General features: G+C 38.7%; 2 protein-coding genes across 3 annotated transcripts in view; both read right to left on the bottom strand.

Moving 5' to 3' along the window:
- LIX1 (limb and CNS expressed 1) overlaps positions 1–338 on the bottom strand; it is a 39723-nt gene extending 39385 nt beyond the window's left edge. The window contains exon 1 of the mRNA XM_074954010.1: positions 257–338. Within this exon, the coding sequence (XP_074810111.1) occupies positions 257–338 (82 nt within the window). The remainder of the gene's footprint in view (positions 1–256) is intronic.
- Positions 339–4696: 4358 nt separating this feature from the next.
- The window catches only part of RIOK2 (RIO kinase 2), a 32496-nt gene continuing 22021 nt past the window's right edge, over positions 4697–15171 (bottom strand). Inside the window, exons 9-10 of one of the 2 annotated variants that reach the window (XM_074952895.1) lie at positions 14207–14303; positions 4697–5282 (exon numbers count right to left, since the gene is read on the bottom strand). In XM_074952895.1, the coding sequence (XP_074808996.1) occupies positions 5121–5282; positions 14207–14303 (259 nt within the window). In that variant the 3' untranslated portion in view covers positions 4697–5120. Of the gene's footprint in view, positions 5283–14205; positions 14335–15171 lie in introns of those variants that run through there. The other variant, XM_074952896.1, reaches the window with a different exon arrangement.

Genomic DNA, 15171 nt, shown 5'->3' on the forward strand with positions numbered 1-15171 from the left:
ACTTACAAAGAAGTGTTTTGAAAGAACATTAGTCTTTTAGAATATACCCTTGAAATGTTTTAAGCCAATTATCACCCCCCCTGAAAAAAGCAGAAGATAGTATAGCTTCAGTTTAACTCAGCATCATCTATGTCCCATAAAATCAGACTATTTGCTTAATATACTGTGCACCACAGGATCTTAATGGTATCATACTTAAATTTGACATTAATAAAACTATTGTTTGAGAAGTCAAGAAACTTTCTTTGGTACTTACAGTCTTTAAATACAAGGGCAGGGTCTCTATGAGGCAGTACTTGGGCAATTAAATATTGCAGAGACTCCAAGGTTCTGTCCATCCTGGTTCTGCTTTTCCGGAGTGTACCCACAAAGTGTCCTCATGCCTGAATTATTCCAGTTCTGTACTGATTTTGTGCAGTTCATTGATGCTCTGGATTACTAAAGAATCTCTTTGAACATCTGCCAATCAGACATTGCCCAGAATCAAAAGATTCTTGAGGGGGTCCTCCTCCCTGGCTCACTTATCTTTGTTATATGCTGAGCTAATTAGCTGTAAAGGCAGGCTGACAGGCTCATTCCTACTGCTTCCTTCTGTTAAACACACCCACCTACAGGCTAGCTGGAGAAGCTAATCATGTGAAAGACATTTCTCTTTCATCCAGACATTGACTGAATGTGCTGAAACAGACATAGTTTTGGTTTCCGCTGAATTAGTACAAGCTTTTCCCTCCCCGTGCTCTTGGAATGTTAGGACGAGACTGAGAATTCATAAGGTTCTCATTAGACAACCCAGCTAAAGTTCTGTAGAACTCTCCAGAGAAATATTAGCAATGAAGTAACCCAAAGAGACATTCATTTTAAGAATAAAAATCATATAGGTTCTTCTACATTGCTAGGCCAAACCGCAGGTGGAAAAAATTTAATTGAGTTACGCAGAAAAATTAAACTATTTGTGATGAGTTTTGTTGAACATGCAATTTAACTTGATGTTTTGTTGAAGTATTTCCCAATTAATCTACCTGGATACAGGGGTTAGGGAGTAACAATTTGCCACGACAACAACATTTATGGTAATGCCCCTCTACACTGCTTTTTTTTGTTTGTTTTGAAAATACTAGGGAAAAAATTGAGAACTTGACAAGTATATGGGTGCATAAGAAAATTAATCTCAAAATTACACTACAGAAATCTGATACAAACGTCCAGGTATTGTAGATTAAAATGTGAATAAATTGAACTATATTTACATATTTATCTGGGACAAAGGATAGCATCGATGAAAACAAACCCTTAAAGCAAGGAGAAAGTAGCCATCTTGTCAATAAGGATAGCCCCTTCTCCATTCTTCTTATATTCCCAAAATGATTCATTTTCTTGGTGATAAGAGCCACATTTCTTGACAGGTATCATTATAAAACATTTCTGCGTCTAATTACTTGGAAGTTTTAGGCACATATTGTATTGAAAGTTAAGTATTCACTCTATAAGAAATGACTTTTTGTTTGCTGTGCATTTATTTTCAAGAGGCTTGATTGGTTACAAAACCACAAAAGTGCTAAAGTTACCTTAAGTGCAGTCATTTAAACCAATATGATAAAATCAAGACACTCATTTTGCTCCTAAATATGTGAATTTGTTAAGACTGTCAAGAACAGTATTGACTTAACCTCTACGTTTCCCAAAGCTCACTCTAAATAAAGTAAACTTTGTTTGAATGACCACATATGAAACATAAACTGAGCACTGCAAAGTTCAGTCTTGTGTAAACTTCATCATGACCTCTGATGACTTTAGATATTTCAGGAATTCTGCTGCTGACCAAAAGAGAGGTTTAATAAATATATATTAAGCTATAACTTTGAGGTTCAGTTCTTCCCTCACTAACTCCAGTTTCTGAAGAGATACGTCTATCCAAGTACACTGGCAGAATAAGTAAAAAGGATCGCTTATGGCCATCCATCAGTATTTCAAAGACTTAATGGAACATTCTGAAAAACAAACTGCATGGATTTCCATAATCCCTTCTGTTCTGACAGAAAGCTGAACCAATCTGAACAACCTTTGCATAATATTTGGTTCCAGAAATAAATAGCACCATTTGAAAGATTTCACTGTCAATGTCCAACAACAAAGGAAACTTGTTCTCTAACAGAAAAAGAAGTCTAAATTAGAAAACAAGTAGGGCTCATCCTAGTCAAACGGGACTATAGTATTTTTTTGAGATCTTATCTCTCAAGATGAATGTGATGACATCACAACTTTTCTTAAAGACATAAATGTGAGTGAGTCTAGATATTCAAAGGTAAGATTACATGTAACACCCCTGCAAATGTTAAAGTATGGCAATACACAATTAAGGTCACCCAAACTACCTTAACTCTGCTCCAGTATCACTGACCATAGCAATATCAAGAGACAATTCTCAAACACACACCTTTATCACATCAATAACCTGAAAATCATGGACTTCCTTACTTTGGTAGAGAGACTAATAAAATACTGTGGACTGTAAGCTGAAGTGCACGTGTCTGTTACATCTCTTCAGTACACTGCTACTGCTTTGTTTAAGACCATATGCAGCTGCTGGTAGATACAAGCTGTTACAACTTTTCACCAAGTGACCACATTAAGGACACTTCCCCACTGCAAATAAGATTTCAAGAGTGAAAGTCGTCATGCTGTGAGACTTCATAGCATCACTATTAATATTGCTACACTGCAATTAAACATCCACAGATGGCTGCGTCAGCTGCGGCCAACCCATGAGTCTTTTATTGCAGTGTAGACATACCCTATATCTGAGGCTATAACCTGCTGATGGGCCAAAATCCAAATGGTAGTTTGCATACCAAGAGCACAGGGTAGAGGTGTATATGTATATGTATGTATCAGACGTGCTTACAAAACCAACATATAATCAAGAGTTTCTTGACTTTACAAACTATGGAAGTACATTAAAGGTGTCTATAGCCACAGACTGTAAATTTCAAATTCATATCAAATTCTCCTTCATAAGGTCTCTGTCAGGGTTCCTTCCCCACTCTGAACTCTGGGGTACAGATGTGGGGACCCGCATGAAAGACCCCTAAGCTTCTTTTTACCAGCTTAGGTTAAAAACTTTCCCAAGGCACAAATTCTGCCTTGTCCTTGAACAGTATGCTGCCACCACCAAGTGATTTAGACAGAGAACCAGGGAAAGGACCGCTTAGAGTCCTATTCCCCCAAGCCCTACACCCCCTTTCCTGGGGACGGCTTGAGAATAATATCCTCACCAATTGGTACAGGTGAACACAGACCCAAACCCTTGGATCTTAAGAACAATGAAAAATCAATCAGGTTCTTAAAAGAAAAGGTAAAAGAATCACCTCTGTAAAAATCAGGATGGTAAATACTTTACAGGCTAATCAGATTCAAACCACAGAGGATTCCCCTCTAGGCAAAACTTTAAAGTTACAAAAAACTGGGATAAACTTCCCTCTAGCAAAGGGAAAATTCACAAGTTGAAAACAAAAGGTAATCTAATGCGCTTTACGTTATTTACTTACTCTTTTTGTACTATCAGAGACTTGTACAGGATGGTTTATAGGAGAAGGAGTTTTTTGACCTGATGCTACTCTGCTTTCCCCAGAGAACACACCAACAAAGCCTCCCCCCCCCCCCCCCCCCCCAAGATTTGAAAGTATCTTCTTTCCCCATCAGTCCATTCGGTCAGCTGCCAACCAGGTTATTTGAGCTTCTTAACCCCTTACAGGTAAGGAGGAATTCTAGGCTATCCTTAGCTGTGTGGTTATGACAGTCTCTATCTTACAGACAATGCATGGGTGGGGATGCAAGGTCGAAGGAAAATGTGAGAAGAGTTAAGGTTGTTTGGGTGAATGTATTTCTACTCTTTCTAGTTTTATTTTAAAGTGTAACTTTATCTTTGACTTTTCAGGCTAACCTTTCTGATTTTCCCACAGAAACTATAGTGTTCTCTTAAAGGTTTCCCGCATAAATCAAAGATATATATATATATATTTTTTTGCCTCGGCATTAGGCTTGCTTAAAGTAGGGGTTCTCAACCTTTCTTCCTGAGAACCCCGCACCCCATGCTAAAAAACTCCACTGCCCACCTCTGCCACAACTGTTTTTCTGCATATAAAAGCCAGTGCCACAGTTAGGAGGTAGCAAACAGCGCAACTGCCTGGGGCTTCATGCCGCAGTGGGCCCCACAAAGCTAAATTGCTCAGGCTTTGGCTTCAAACCCAGGTGGCAGGGCTCAGGGCCCTGGGCCCCGGCAAGTCTAATGCCAGCCCTGGTTGGCAGAATCCCTGAAGCCTGCTTGTGGACTCCCAGGGGTTGAGAACCACTAGCTTGAAGGATGATGTTTATGTTTGCCCAAGGTTTTCAAAATGCATGAGCAAATTAGGTGCTGAAAGTTATGGTAATGTTCTTTGATATATAGTTTCCAGAATCATCTGGAACAGGCTAGAGTTGTATTTATTGGCAACTGAACAGGCATATTCAGAGTCTGAGTGCCTGCCAGACCTATGCAACATCGTTTTTATTACTCATCTTTCCGGGCAAGATTTATAGAAGCAGCCTTGGAGTGAGTAAAATAAATGAGAGTTGCTAGGTTCAAAGATCTCTTATTAACTTACGGTTTATTAATCTTTGTACAGGTACAAAACCCAAATTCTTGCAAAGGGCGAAAAACTACTTTGTTTCTGACTGTTTTCAGGTGCACGTGATACAGATTCTTCAAAAGACCTCTGCTTATAAATCAGGGACACGTTGAATAATTTTGGTTGTCAATTTCTTTTCATTGCAAACATGTTTTAAGAAGAAATACTTCACGGATAATTTTCAGACTAAACATCCACAGTAAAATGTGCCTATAAGAGATACTGTAGGTCATTATTCCAGTTTAATTATCTTAATTGGAGTCCCTAATTTAAAAATTAGGTACAATCATAAGTTTTACAAACAGTTTCAAACTACAAAACAAAAAGACAAGGCTACAATAGCAAGAATGAAATTTATTGACTATAGATATAAACATTCCAATTTCCAAAAAAGCAAGTACGTAATCTATGCATCATGGACAAAAATACTGATACTCCATTGGAAGTTATAATGCATTAGCTCCAGAAACTAGCAGCATCCAAAGTTGACTTAATATTGAACATATTTTCTCGACGCTGTTTGGTATAAACATTTGCCTCTCCTTTCTGTAACCGCCGTCTCAGAGCAGCTTTCTGTTGTTTAGTCAGCTGACGTTTTATCTTCTGTTTCACCAGTTCCTAAAAATAATTAAACCACAAGCATCAGTATTGTTTATATGACACGTAACATTTTAGGACATACTAGTTTATATTTACACAGTGCTTTCCCACCCGAAAGTGCTTTATGCACGGATATTTAAAAAAAAAAAAAAAAAAAAAAAAAAAAAAAGAAGGTGATGTTTGGTGCCTGGAGACTTTGTGTCTTTTTAAATGAAAAAAAGTTACCTTGTGGATATTGTAAGTCCTTGGTACACCGGACCCTTGCTAGAATGTGCGTCTATATAGCAAAAAGAAAAGGAGGACTTGTGGCACCTTAGAGACTAACCAATTTATTTGAGCATAAGCTTTTGTGAGCTACAACTCACTTCATAGCGCGAATTTGTATATAACGCGGTCGCGGCCATGGACCCCAACATTTAACTGCAATTCATTTGAACACAATCCCTGCGTTAATGCAGTACCGCACATGGATCCCAAATCCCGCATTCTAGCAAGGGCCCGGTGTACTTGTTATTTGGCTTGTGGCTATATTTTCTGGCACCCTTGTTTTTTTTTTGAAAAAGTCCTATATGCAGAAGTGATTTGAAATTCTTCCTTCAGTTGTTCCCCTGTAGAGAGGCAAGATACCGAACATAGTTTAGGGTATATGCTCTTACAAAGATCCAAAGGGTTTAGAGAATGTCTTCTTTTGAGTCTTGCACAGCCTCTACCACAGATGGTCAGTTGAACAGCAACAGTAACTGTCATTTAACTAGACAGGCAGTCGTTTTCTAGTACTTTGATACATACCATCCACAATTATTTATTCATGCTAGGTCCTACTTGACATCATGATGGCAATAGCTACACATCACAAAAATCAAACCACAGCTTAGTAGATTTTGGCTGCAGATTGCTCTGTAGTGGAGAACTAGCACAATTCAACTAACTCATTTCACTTAATTCCTCAGAATGAATTAACTAGAAGGGGACCTAGATCTCATTGTGGGGACTAATACAATTAATCGATGTTGGGAGAATAGTTAAAGAAGTTGCAATATTTGAAAAATTATGCTGGAACAAGTCATCGACTGAGATTTTAGCAGTATATTGCAGCCTCTCCTCCTTTGACACATCATAATGCATCTTTCTCCTTACCCAATTTGACAAAAACCACAGGCGTGGCTGATTCTGTGGGGATAACTTGCAGGAGGCAAACTTCATACATCTCATCGAAACAAAACAACCTTCCAAACTGGCCTAAACTTCAGTGAAAGGCAGGCATGAACTAAGGATAATCCATGGACCTAAACTCAGGGCTAAAAGGCTGACCAGTTGAAAACAAAAAAAACAAAGGGCAGGTCTATACTAACCCTTATGTTGATATAACTTACATCGCTCACTGGTGTGAAAAAGCTACCTAGAAGCAACACAAGTTACAGTGACCTAAGCGCTGTCCACACCAGTGCTGTCAGCGGGAGATGCTCTCCCGCCAACATAGAGCTTCTTCACCAGACATGCTGCAGCTGTGCCGATGTAGCACTTCTAGTGTAGACTCAAACACAAAACAAAACCCCCACAGCAGCTCAGGAAGTACAGAAGTTGACGTCCCAAAAGAACCATCAACCAGATTGTGTTGCACATGTGGTATGTTCTGTTCCTGTTAAATGTGTAACTAAATAAATTACTATCTTTACTGTAAAATGTACTCCATAAAATGCACAGAGTGTAAAATTTAGCTAAGTTAGGGTATGTCTACACTACAAAATTAGGTCAAATTTATAGAAGGCGGTTTTTTAGAAATCGGTTTTATATATTCGAGTGTGTGTGTCCCCACAGAAAATGCTCTAAGTGCATTAAGTGCATTAACTCGGCAGAGTGCTTCCACAGTACCGAGGCTAGAGTTGACTTCCGGAGTGTTGCACTGTGGGTAGCTATCCCACAGTTCCCACAGTCTCCGCTGCCCATTGGAATTCTGGGTTGAGATCCCAATGCCTGATGGGGCTAAAACATTGTTGCAGGTGGTTCTGGGTACATATCGTCAGGCCCCCGTTCCCACCCTCCCTCCGTGAAAGCAAGGGCAGACAATCGTTTCGCGCCTTTTTTCCTGAGTCCTTCTGCACCGTCTGCTGCCAGCCAAAGATGTAAAAGATAGATGGAGTGTATCAAAACAAGAAATAGACCAGATTTGTTTTGTACTCATTTGCAACCCCCCGCCCCCAGCCCCCTGTCTAGGGGACTCATTCCTCTAGGTCACACTGCAGTCACTCACAGAGAAGGTGCAGCGAGGTAAATCTAGCCATGTATCAATCAGAGGCCAGACTAACCTCCTTGTTCCAATAAGAAGAATAACTTAGGTGCACCATTTCTTATTGGAACCCTCCGTGAAGTCCTGCCTGAAACACTCCTTGATGTAAAGCCACCCCCCTTTGTTGATTTTAGCTCCCTGTAAGCCAACCCTGTAAGCTGTGTCGTCAGTCGCCCCTCCCTGCGTCAGAGCAACGGCAAACAATCGTGCGTCTGAGTTGAGAGTGCTGTCCACAGCAGTCACAATGGAGCATCTGTGATAGCTCCCGGAGGCCAATACCGTCGAATTGTGTCCACAGTACCCCAAATTTGACCCGGCAAGGCCGATTTAAGCGCTAATCCACTTGTCAGGGGTGGAGTAAGGAAATAGATTTTAAGAGCCCTTTAAGTCGAAAAAAAGGGCTTCATCGTGTGGACAGGTGCAGGTTTACATCGATTTAACGCTGCTAAATTCGACCTAAAGTTCTAGTGTAGACCAGGGCTTAGTGTTGTTATTGTAACTTTAGGTTTTGCATTTCCTAATTTAGGGCCTTTATGACACTAGAAGAGAGCAATTATGGTTCAAAAGTCAGACCACATTGAGGGTTGAGAGAGAGAGAGAAAACAGCCTCTATGGATCACTTATTACCTGGCCCGTGACGTGGGTGGGGAATGTCACAGCCTTGTCTTTCATCCCCTTAACATGCAAGCCAGCAGAAATGAGCTAGCACATAGAGAGAAGTAAGCTGCTACTGCTACGACTGGCACAAAATTACTTCCATCGTGATTTTCACAGTACAATCCAAAAATTGAATATACCTTTTTTATTTAACAAACTATTTTATAAACTGAAAACAGCCTGCAGTTGAAGCCTAACTTTTTTTCAACCTCAGCATTATATAAAAGAATGCAAAGGCTCTTCTACAAAGAAGCTCAACACATGATGGGGAGGAGAGAAAAAACAAAGCATGAAAAATAAAAATAAAAACACTCTCATACTTTCTACCTTCAGAACTGAAACACAAAATTAGTTGGTCCACCTAGCCCAGCATCCTGTCTTTTGACAGTGGCCGGTGCCAGATACTTCAGAGGGAATGAACAGACAAGGGCAATTTATTGAGTGATCCATCCCCTGTCATTTAGTCCCACCGTCTGGCAGTCAGAGGTTAAGGGACACCGAGGGTTGCATCCCTGACCATCTATTAGCCATTGATGGACCTATCCTCCATGAACTCATCTAATTTTTAACAGTGTTATAATTTTGGCCTTCAAAACATCCCATGGCAACAAGTCCCACAGGTTTACTGTGTGTTGTGTGAAGTAGTACGTCCTTTTATTTGTTTTAAACCTGCTATTAATTTCAATGGGTAACCTCTGGTTCTTATGTCATTTGAAGGGGTAAATAACATTTCTTTATTCACTTTCTCCACACCATTCACGATTTTACAGATCTCCATCATATCCCCTTAGTCTCTTTTCTATGCTGAACAGTAAATCTTTTTGATTTCTCTTCATATGGAAGATGTTCCAAACCCCAATCATTTTTGTTGACCGTCTCTGTACTTCCCCCCAATTTTAATATACTTTTTTCAGATGAGGCGACCAGAACTGCAAGCAGTACTCAAGGTATGGGCATACCATCGATTTATATAATGACATGATGATAGTTTCCTGTCTTATTACCTATCCATTCCGAATGGTTCCTAACACTGTTCGCTTTTTTGATTGCTGATGCACATTGAGTGGGTGTTTTCAGAAAATTATCCACAATGATGCCAAGATTTTTTTCTTGAGTGGTAACAGCTAATTTAGATGCTATCATTGTGCATAGTCCGGATTACGTTTTCCAATGTGCATTACTTTGCATCTATCATCACAGAATTTCATCTGCCATTCTGTTGCCCATGACTCAGTTTTATGCGATCCCTTTGTAACTCTTCATAGTCAGTACGAGAATGATTTGCCAGGGTGGTTGTGTGCAGGACTTGAACTTCAGAAGACAGCCCCTTCTCACCCCATCCCTTACATGCTAAGTGACCCTTATTTCCATGGCTATTTAGGGCACTCCACATCAAGCCTCAAGATGTTGAAAAAAAAATGCAGTTCAGTTTCAAAAAATTCTCAATAAAAATAGGGACAAAATTGTTTTTAGTTATTGATTTCCCCCCCCCCCCAAACAATTCCATTTAACATTTTGTTACTTGGAGAAATCTGAAAGTAAACTACTCCCCCTTGTGGTTCAAAATAGTACAGGATTTTTCTGGCAACGTACACAAAACAAACAGCTAGAGAACTTTTGCAGCATTAACACAAAAAAGGCAGCAAAGCACAACAAATTTTAAAAAGTGGATTACACACAAAAACTATTTACTGTCATGCACAGACATCAAACATTTTCCACTGAATACAGAGAGTCTCCTCTTGCAGGTCAAGTCGAAATGAGTAATTACTACTGATGTGAGCTACCCAGGTCCATGGAAAGTATTTTCCTGTTGGTTTATAAGTACCAACATCCAACAAGTGAATTGTAACATCACATTTACTTCTACTACCTCTTCTCAATACCAGCTTCCTCTAGAATTGGTTCTTGGACTAAGCATAATGAAACAGAACAGAAGCTGCAGTTTGTAAATGGAAATACCTGGTCAGATACATTTCTGTTACCATATCCAATACTACTGAGATGCTACTTCTTTGAATGTTAACCTTCCACAGTCTCCTCTGACAAAAAAACAGAAAAGATGACAAAGGTCCACCAATTCCTATGATGCAGCAATTGTAAGACAGTAGTAACGTGGGATATGCAAACCTGATCCTAACAATTCACGCTTAAGTGATTCAGGCAGATGGGAAATGGGGGACCCTACCACCCTCACAGACCCTACTGCCAGGGAAAAAATCCTTCTCAGACTGAAGTGCATATACTGGCCTACTTGCCCTGAGCAAGTAAATCTCAGTCTTTTCATCATAACCATGCTAAGGGTTGATGACTAGGTTGAGTGCTTTGGACTGAATAGATCAAAGCTTTATTATTTTAAAATTTTGCAAAATCCAGTTTTCCTCAGGTGGCTCATTTTGAATAAATCCTTAGTCAAGTTTGTGAGAGTGCAGTTAGATGCCCACATAGTCTCCATGTCAAAGTAATTAAACGTTTTAGCCTAAAATAGCTGGGATTTTCTATAGCTCATCAATTTAGTATCTCTGTACTGGACATTCTTCAAAATGTGTACATATTATATGCTGTATTGTTTATATATAAATTCCTGATGTTATATACAAATTACATATAAATAAATAAAGCCTATTTTAACACAGAGCACTCTTATTATTCGATGGATACAACTCATCTGGGCCTGTTGATTTATTAAGAGTTCCTGCTTTTGCAAGCACAATGCTAACGTAATTCCATGAAGACATGTAGCTTATTTGGAAAGCCAGAACCATATTAAGGTTGCTGCTGCCACCAAGTGGTTTTTCAAATCTCAAGTTCTGTATTCGTTTCTTCTGTCTGGATTCAATAGTGCCTCCCTCTTTTTGGAATCCTACCTGCAAGATTGCATTCATTTCTAAGAATTTAGAGATTGTGCCTGTAGTGTTGTCAGCCCATCCCTTTTGCTAAGGGATTCCTGAACTATCACAGGAGTCATAGCTGCCTGTTAGCACACGGTTCTAATCCTGAAGTTCCTTCTAGCACTGACAATAGGTTTTCAATAAAAGGTGACAATTCTTACTCCAGGCAACTATTATGCATATAAAATGATTAAGAATGCATTTTCTTCTAAGTTCTGGAAAATACTTTTTGGCTAGATTTACTCCAATAAACACAGTCAACATACAAAATTAATCATTCATATACATAGATAAAATATAATAAAAAAATTAAATAAAAACAGGCAAATGTTCTGGAAATAATACAACCACTTGAAGGCGCTCTTGTATAAAGCAAGGCTCCACAGGAACAAAAGCATCAGTTAATAGGACAAAATCACTACTACAGTGTTCCTCAAACAAGTGAAGTCCTTCATACACAAACTACAATCTAACAAGATTGAAAAAGTCCGCCAAAATAATTATGTCAGTCATATATTGACTGTTAAACAAAACATTCCTAGGATATGTACCCTTATTATGGGATATAAATACTTTGCAACAATCCTCTGGACATTTTGATTCATGACATATGCTATATTTGGGTTAGAGTACATTCCTAAAAGTGTGTAGAGATAATCTGCAGAGTTTGTTTCCTATTCCTATTTGCAAATGAAATGGAAACTGAACCATCTCACCTGGTTTGCAAAGGAAAGCATCTACATCTATAACAGGATTTTAACCCATAGAAAGGTTATTTTACTAGTGAGGTGTATCAGCAGAAATTACCGAATTATTTCTTCATTTGGTACAGCAGAAGGTATGTTAACTTGTACAGAGTATTAGCCATCCTTTCCTTCAGCGAGCTTTCTAAAATGAGCTTGCATTTATTTAAAGTATGGCAGAAGGAGCCAGGATAAACTATTTTTATTTGAGTATGGGGTTAAGGTATTAAATACAGCTATAAAAATTCTCATTCTTCACAGAGAGTCAAATCTACAGTACTGAAGTGGTTTAATGCCAAAGTTTTAGGGAAAGGTGCGAAAGAAATTTCTAGGAAGAGAGGAGGTGGGTAGGACAAATTGCCTCTGGACTTATTTTAAATGTACTTCTCACTTTACATCCCAAACCATTTTTTATTTTTTAAGTTTGGCTAACAATAGAAGGGAACAAACTGATTGTATCTTAGATAGTGGCCTACCAACATATACATTTGTGGTTGCTTACATGTAAAAGAGTTCATATTATTCCTGGGGGAGTTCTGCACGTCTGCAGACAAGCAGAATTCTTCTGTGCCACATAATTTTGTATTTTCCCACATAAAATACATTTTGCCCAACAAGTGCTGCAGTTCTGCCTTTTGCCTACCAGAAGCTGCTGTGGCACCAGAAAACCCAGTTGCATGAACCCCCCTGCCCTCTCCCCCCAAAAAACCTTTCCCACCCACCTCCAGGTTCACTCCTTCTCTCCCCCTTAGCTCCTTCATTACCCCTGACTCCCCTAAGCCTTTGCACTACTTTTGACAGGTGCAGGAAATCCAGTTCTGTATTGTAATTTAAATGAATTACTCAAAGTTCTGCATTAATCTGCCTTATAAGAAATTTATTTCTCAAAACAAAACACCCCACAATCCTTTTTTTTTTTTTTTGGGGGGGGGGGGGGGTGTCTTTATTGTTACAGACAGACTCACTGACATATTCTACAATAAATTACCAAAATAATTGCAACTGGCATGATAATATTGTGTTATTTTGACAGATCAAATAAGCAGACTTGTGCAGAATTTTCAAATATTGTGTGCACAATTTTTAATTTTTTGTTGCAGAATTCCCCCAGGAGTATCATATGCTGGAGTTGAACTTAAGTTGTCGGACATCTAACTGGCAGCTGCAACCAAAGATGAGCACAGCTTGGTGGCAAACAAATCTTTGGGAAGTGTTGGAGATCTAATCATCATTTGGGGGGGACGGGGGGGGAGAGGAAGGGGGGTGTTAACATGATTAGTTAAAATGGTATTACCAGCCCTGTTTTCTCCTCCTTCCCCTGGACATCCCAGGAAAGAGCTATTATTCATTCCAGGCGCATATCACACTTGCCCCTTTTAAACTTTTGAATTCGATTAGAAAGTACACAGGGTTCAGGCAGTGCCATTTCATACGTAAGCTATAAAACAGCCTGCTGGGAATGGGTGGCAACCTTCACCCCAGAGAGTGTACACACCATCTTTGATGCTCTTGATCTCCACTAGCTGAGATTGCAAATTTAGGAATATGCTGCCAAGACAAAAAATGAAACAAAACCAAAAAAAAAAAAAAAAAAAAAAAAAAAAAAAACCCAAAACATACACACACACAAATAAGGCCTATAAGTTTGTTGTCTGGCACAAGTGAACATACACAATCTAAATATTCTCTCTGCTGAAAAATGTATTATGATAGAACAAACAAGCCTACAAGAACATCATGCTTTCTCCATGGATCACAAGGTTGCTAGAGGCAATTTAAAAAAATAAAAAAAAAGAGCCTCTGAAGAGCACAGTTCCACTTTAAATGGCTGATATGGTTAAAGTTACATTAATCATGTTTTGCAGTGTCTCACAATTGTTCTGGATTTTCTGCCTCCCTCTACAATCAGGAGGATAAAATACTCAGGGCCCTGTGTACTCCACAGCAAATTGCACTTCTATTCTGTGGCAAAGACCGTAAACTTTGCAGTATTCAGGTACAGCAGAAGGAAAGTCTGGACAATTGTATTTAAATTGTAAAAATTGAATGTTTTACTGAATTAAATAGGAAAATGAATAATGCAACCATTCTAGTATCCGCTATAGTTTTCCCCACACAAAATTAAATATATTTAAGGCTGTGTCACATTTTTGGCTTTCAACAAACCAACATAAAAACTTAGATTCTGGAACACAATTCCATGATCATGGAATCACAGAAGACACCAAAATCCGATAACACTAATTTGGACTGACCCACAAGTTACAGTTGGAAGACAGTTTTAACAGAAAAACATTGGCATCTTACAATTTTAAAAATCTACAGATGTAAACTAGAAAGCATGTATATATACACATTAGTTACCTGAGGAATTGTTGAACAGCTCCCAAAACTGCCACTGGAGGTGGTACTTAAGGTTCTCATTCTGTGTTCATTGATGTGAACCATACTTTCTTCGTCTCTACAATATATACATTGGATTTTTATTTCATCTAGCAAAAAGACAAGACAAATATCCTTTGGCTACAATCCACCATATTCTAATAAGTTTTACAGATACAGTCTGAAAATTTCCAACACAATTTAATATTTGCATAACAAGGAAAATTTACATTTTGCAATATTAACTTGACTTCAACGTGACGGGTATTTTATATCCTCTAAAGCTTTTCAGTTCTGATTTGTAACATGTAACCAAGAACATATTAAATGCCCAAAATGTTGTTCTAAAATACTAAAAGTGACAGTGATATTTTATATTTATGCTCAGTCAATGATCTCCATTTCAAATTTGCTTAGTTTACATGTAAAAAATAAACAAGCCAAATAAAAACCAAACCAAAAACAAGCAGGCTTGCTTCTTGTATCACTGTATTGGCTTTACAATGCCAACAGTACTAAAAACTTGTCTGTCAGCAAAGTAAACCAATATGGCAGGTAGCAGAACGACGTTTTCACTACAACACTACTTTCATTCCGTATGTGCCAAAGAAAAAACCCTAACAAACCATGATGGCAACATTTCCTAGCTTAAAAAGTGACATATGCAATATCTGTTTCTAATGTTTCTAATTCCCTCGCTAGTAATGCGCACTACATAAGTTAATTAGGTTTTCCTTATGCCTATGCCATGCTGTCCAGACAACAAGTCATTTCATTCAAAACTGACTGGGTGGGCTGTGGATGGGGAGAGGAAATGGGGCTACTGCTTGGTGTACTCATTCTATTACATGCACCTGTCCGCCCATCTTTTTTTTTTTGCTGGTATAGAGCCCATGCATCAAAGGCCTAGGATAGAGGTAATTTTGATCTCTAAAATGGACAGGCAA

Source organism: Natator depressus, chromosome 5, assembly GCF_965152275.1.
Source record: "Natator depressus isolate rNatDep1 chromosome 5, rNatDep2.hap1, whole genome shotgun sequence".
Lineage (NCBI taxonomy): Eukaryota > Metazoa > Chordata > Testudines > Cheloniidae > Natator > Natator depressus.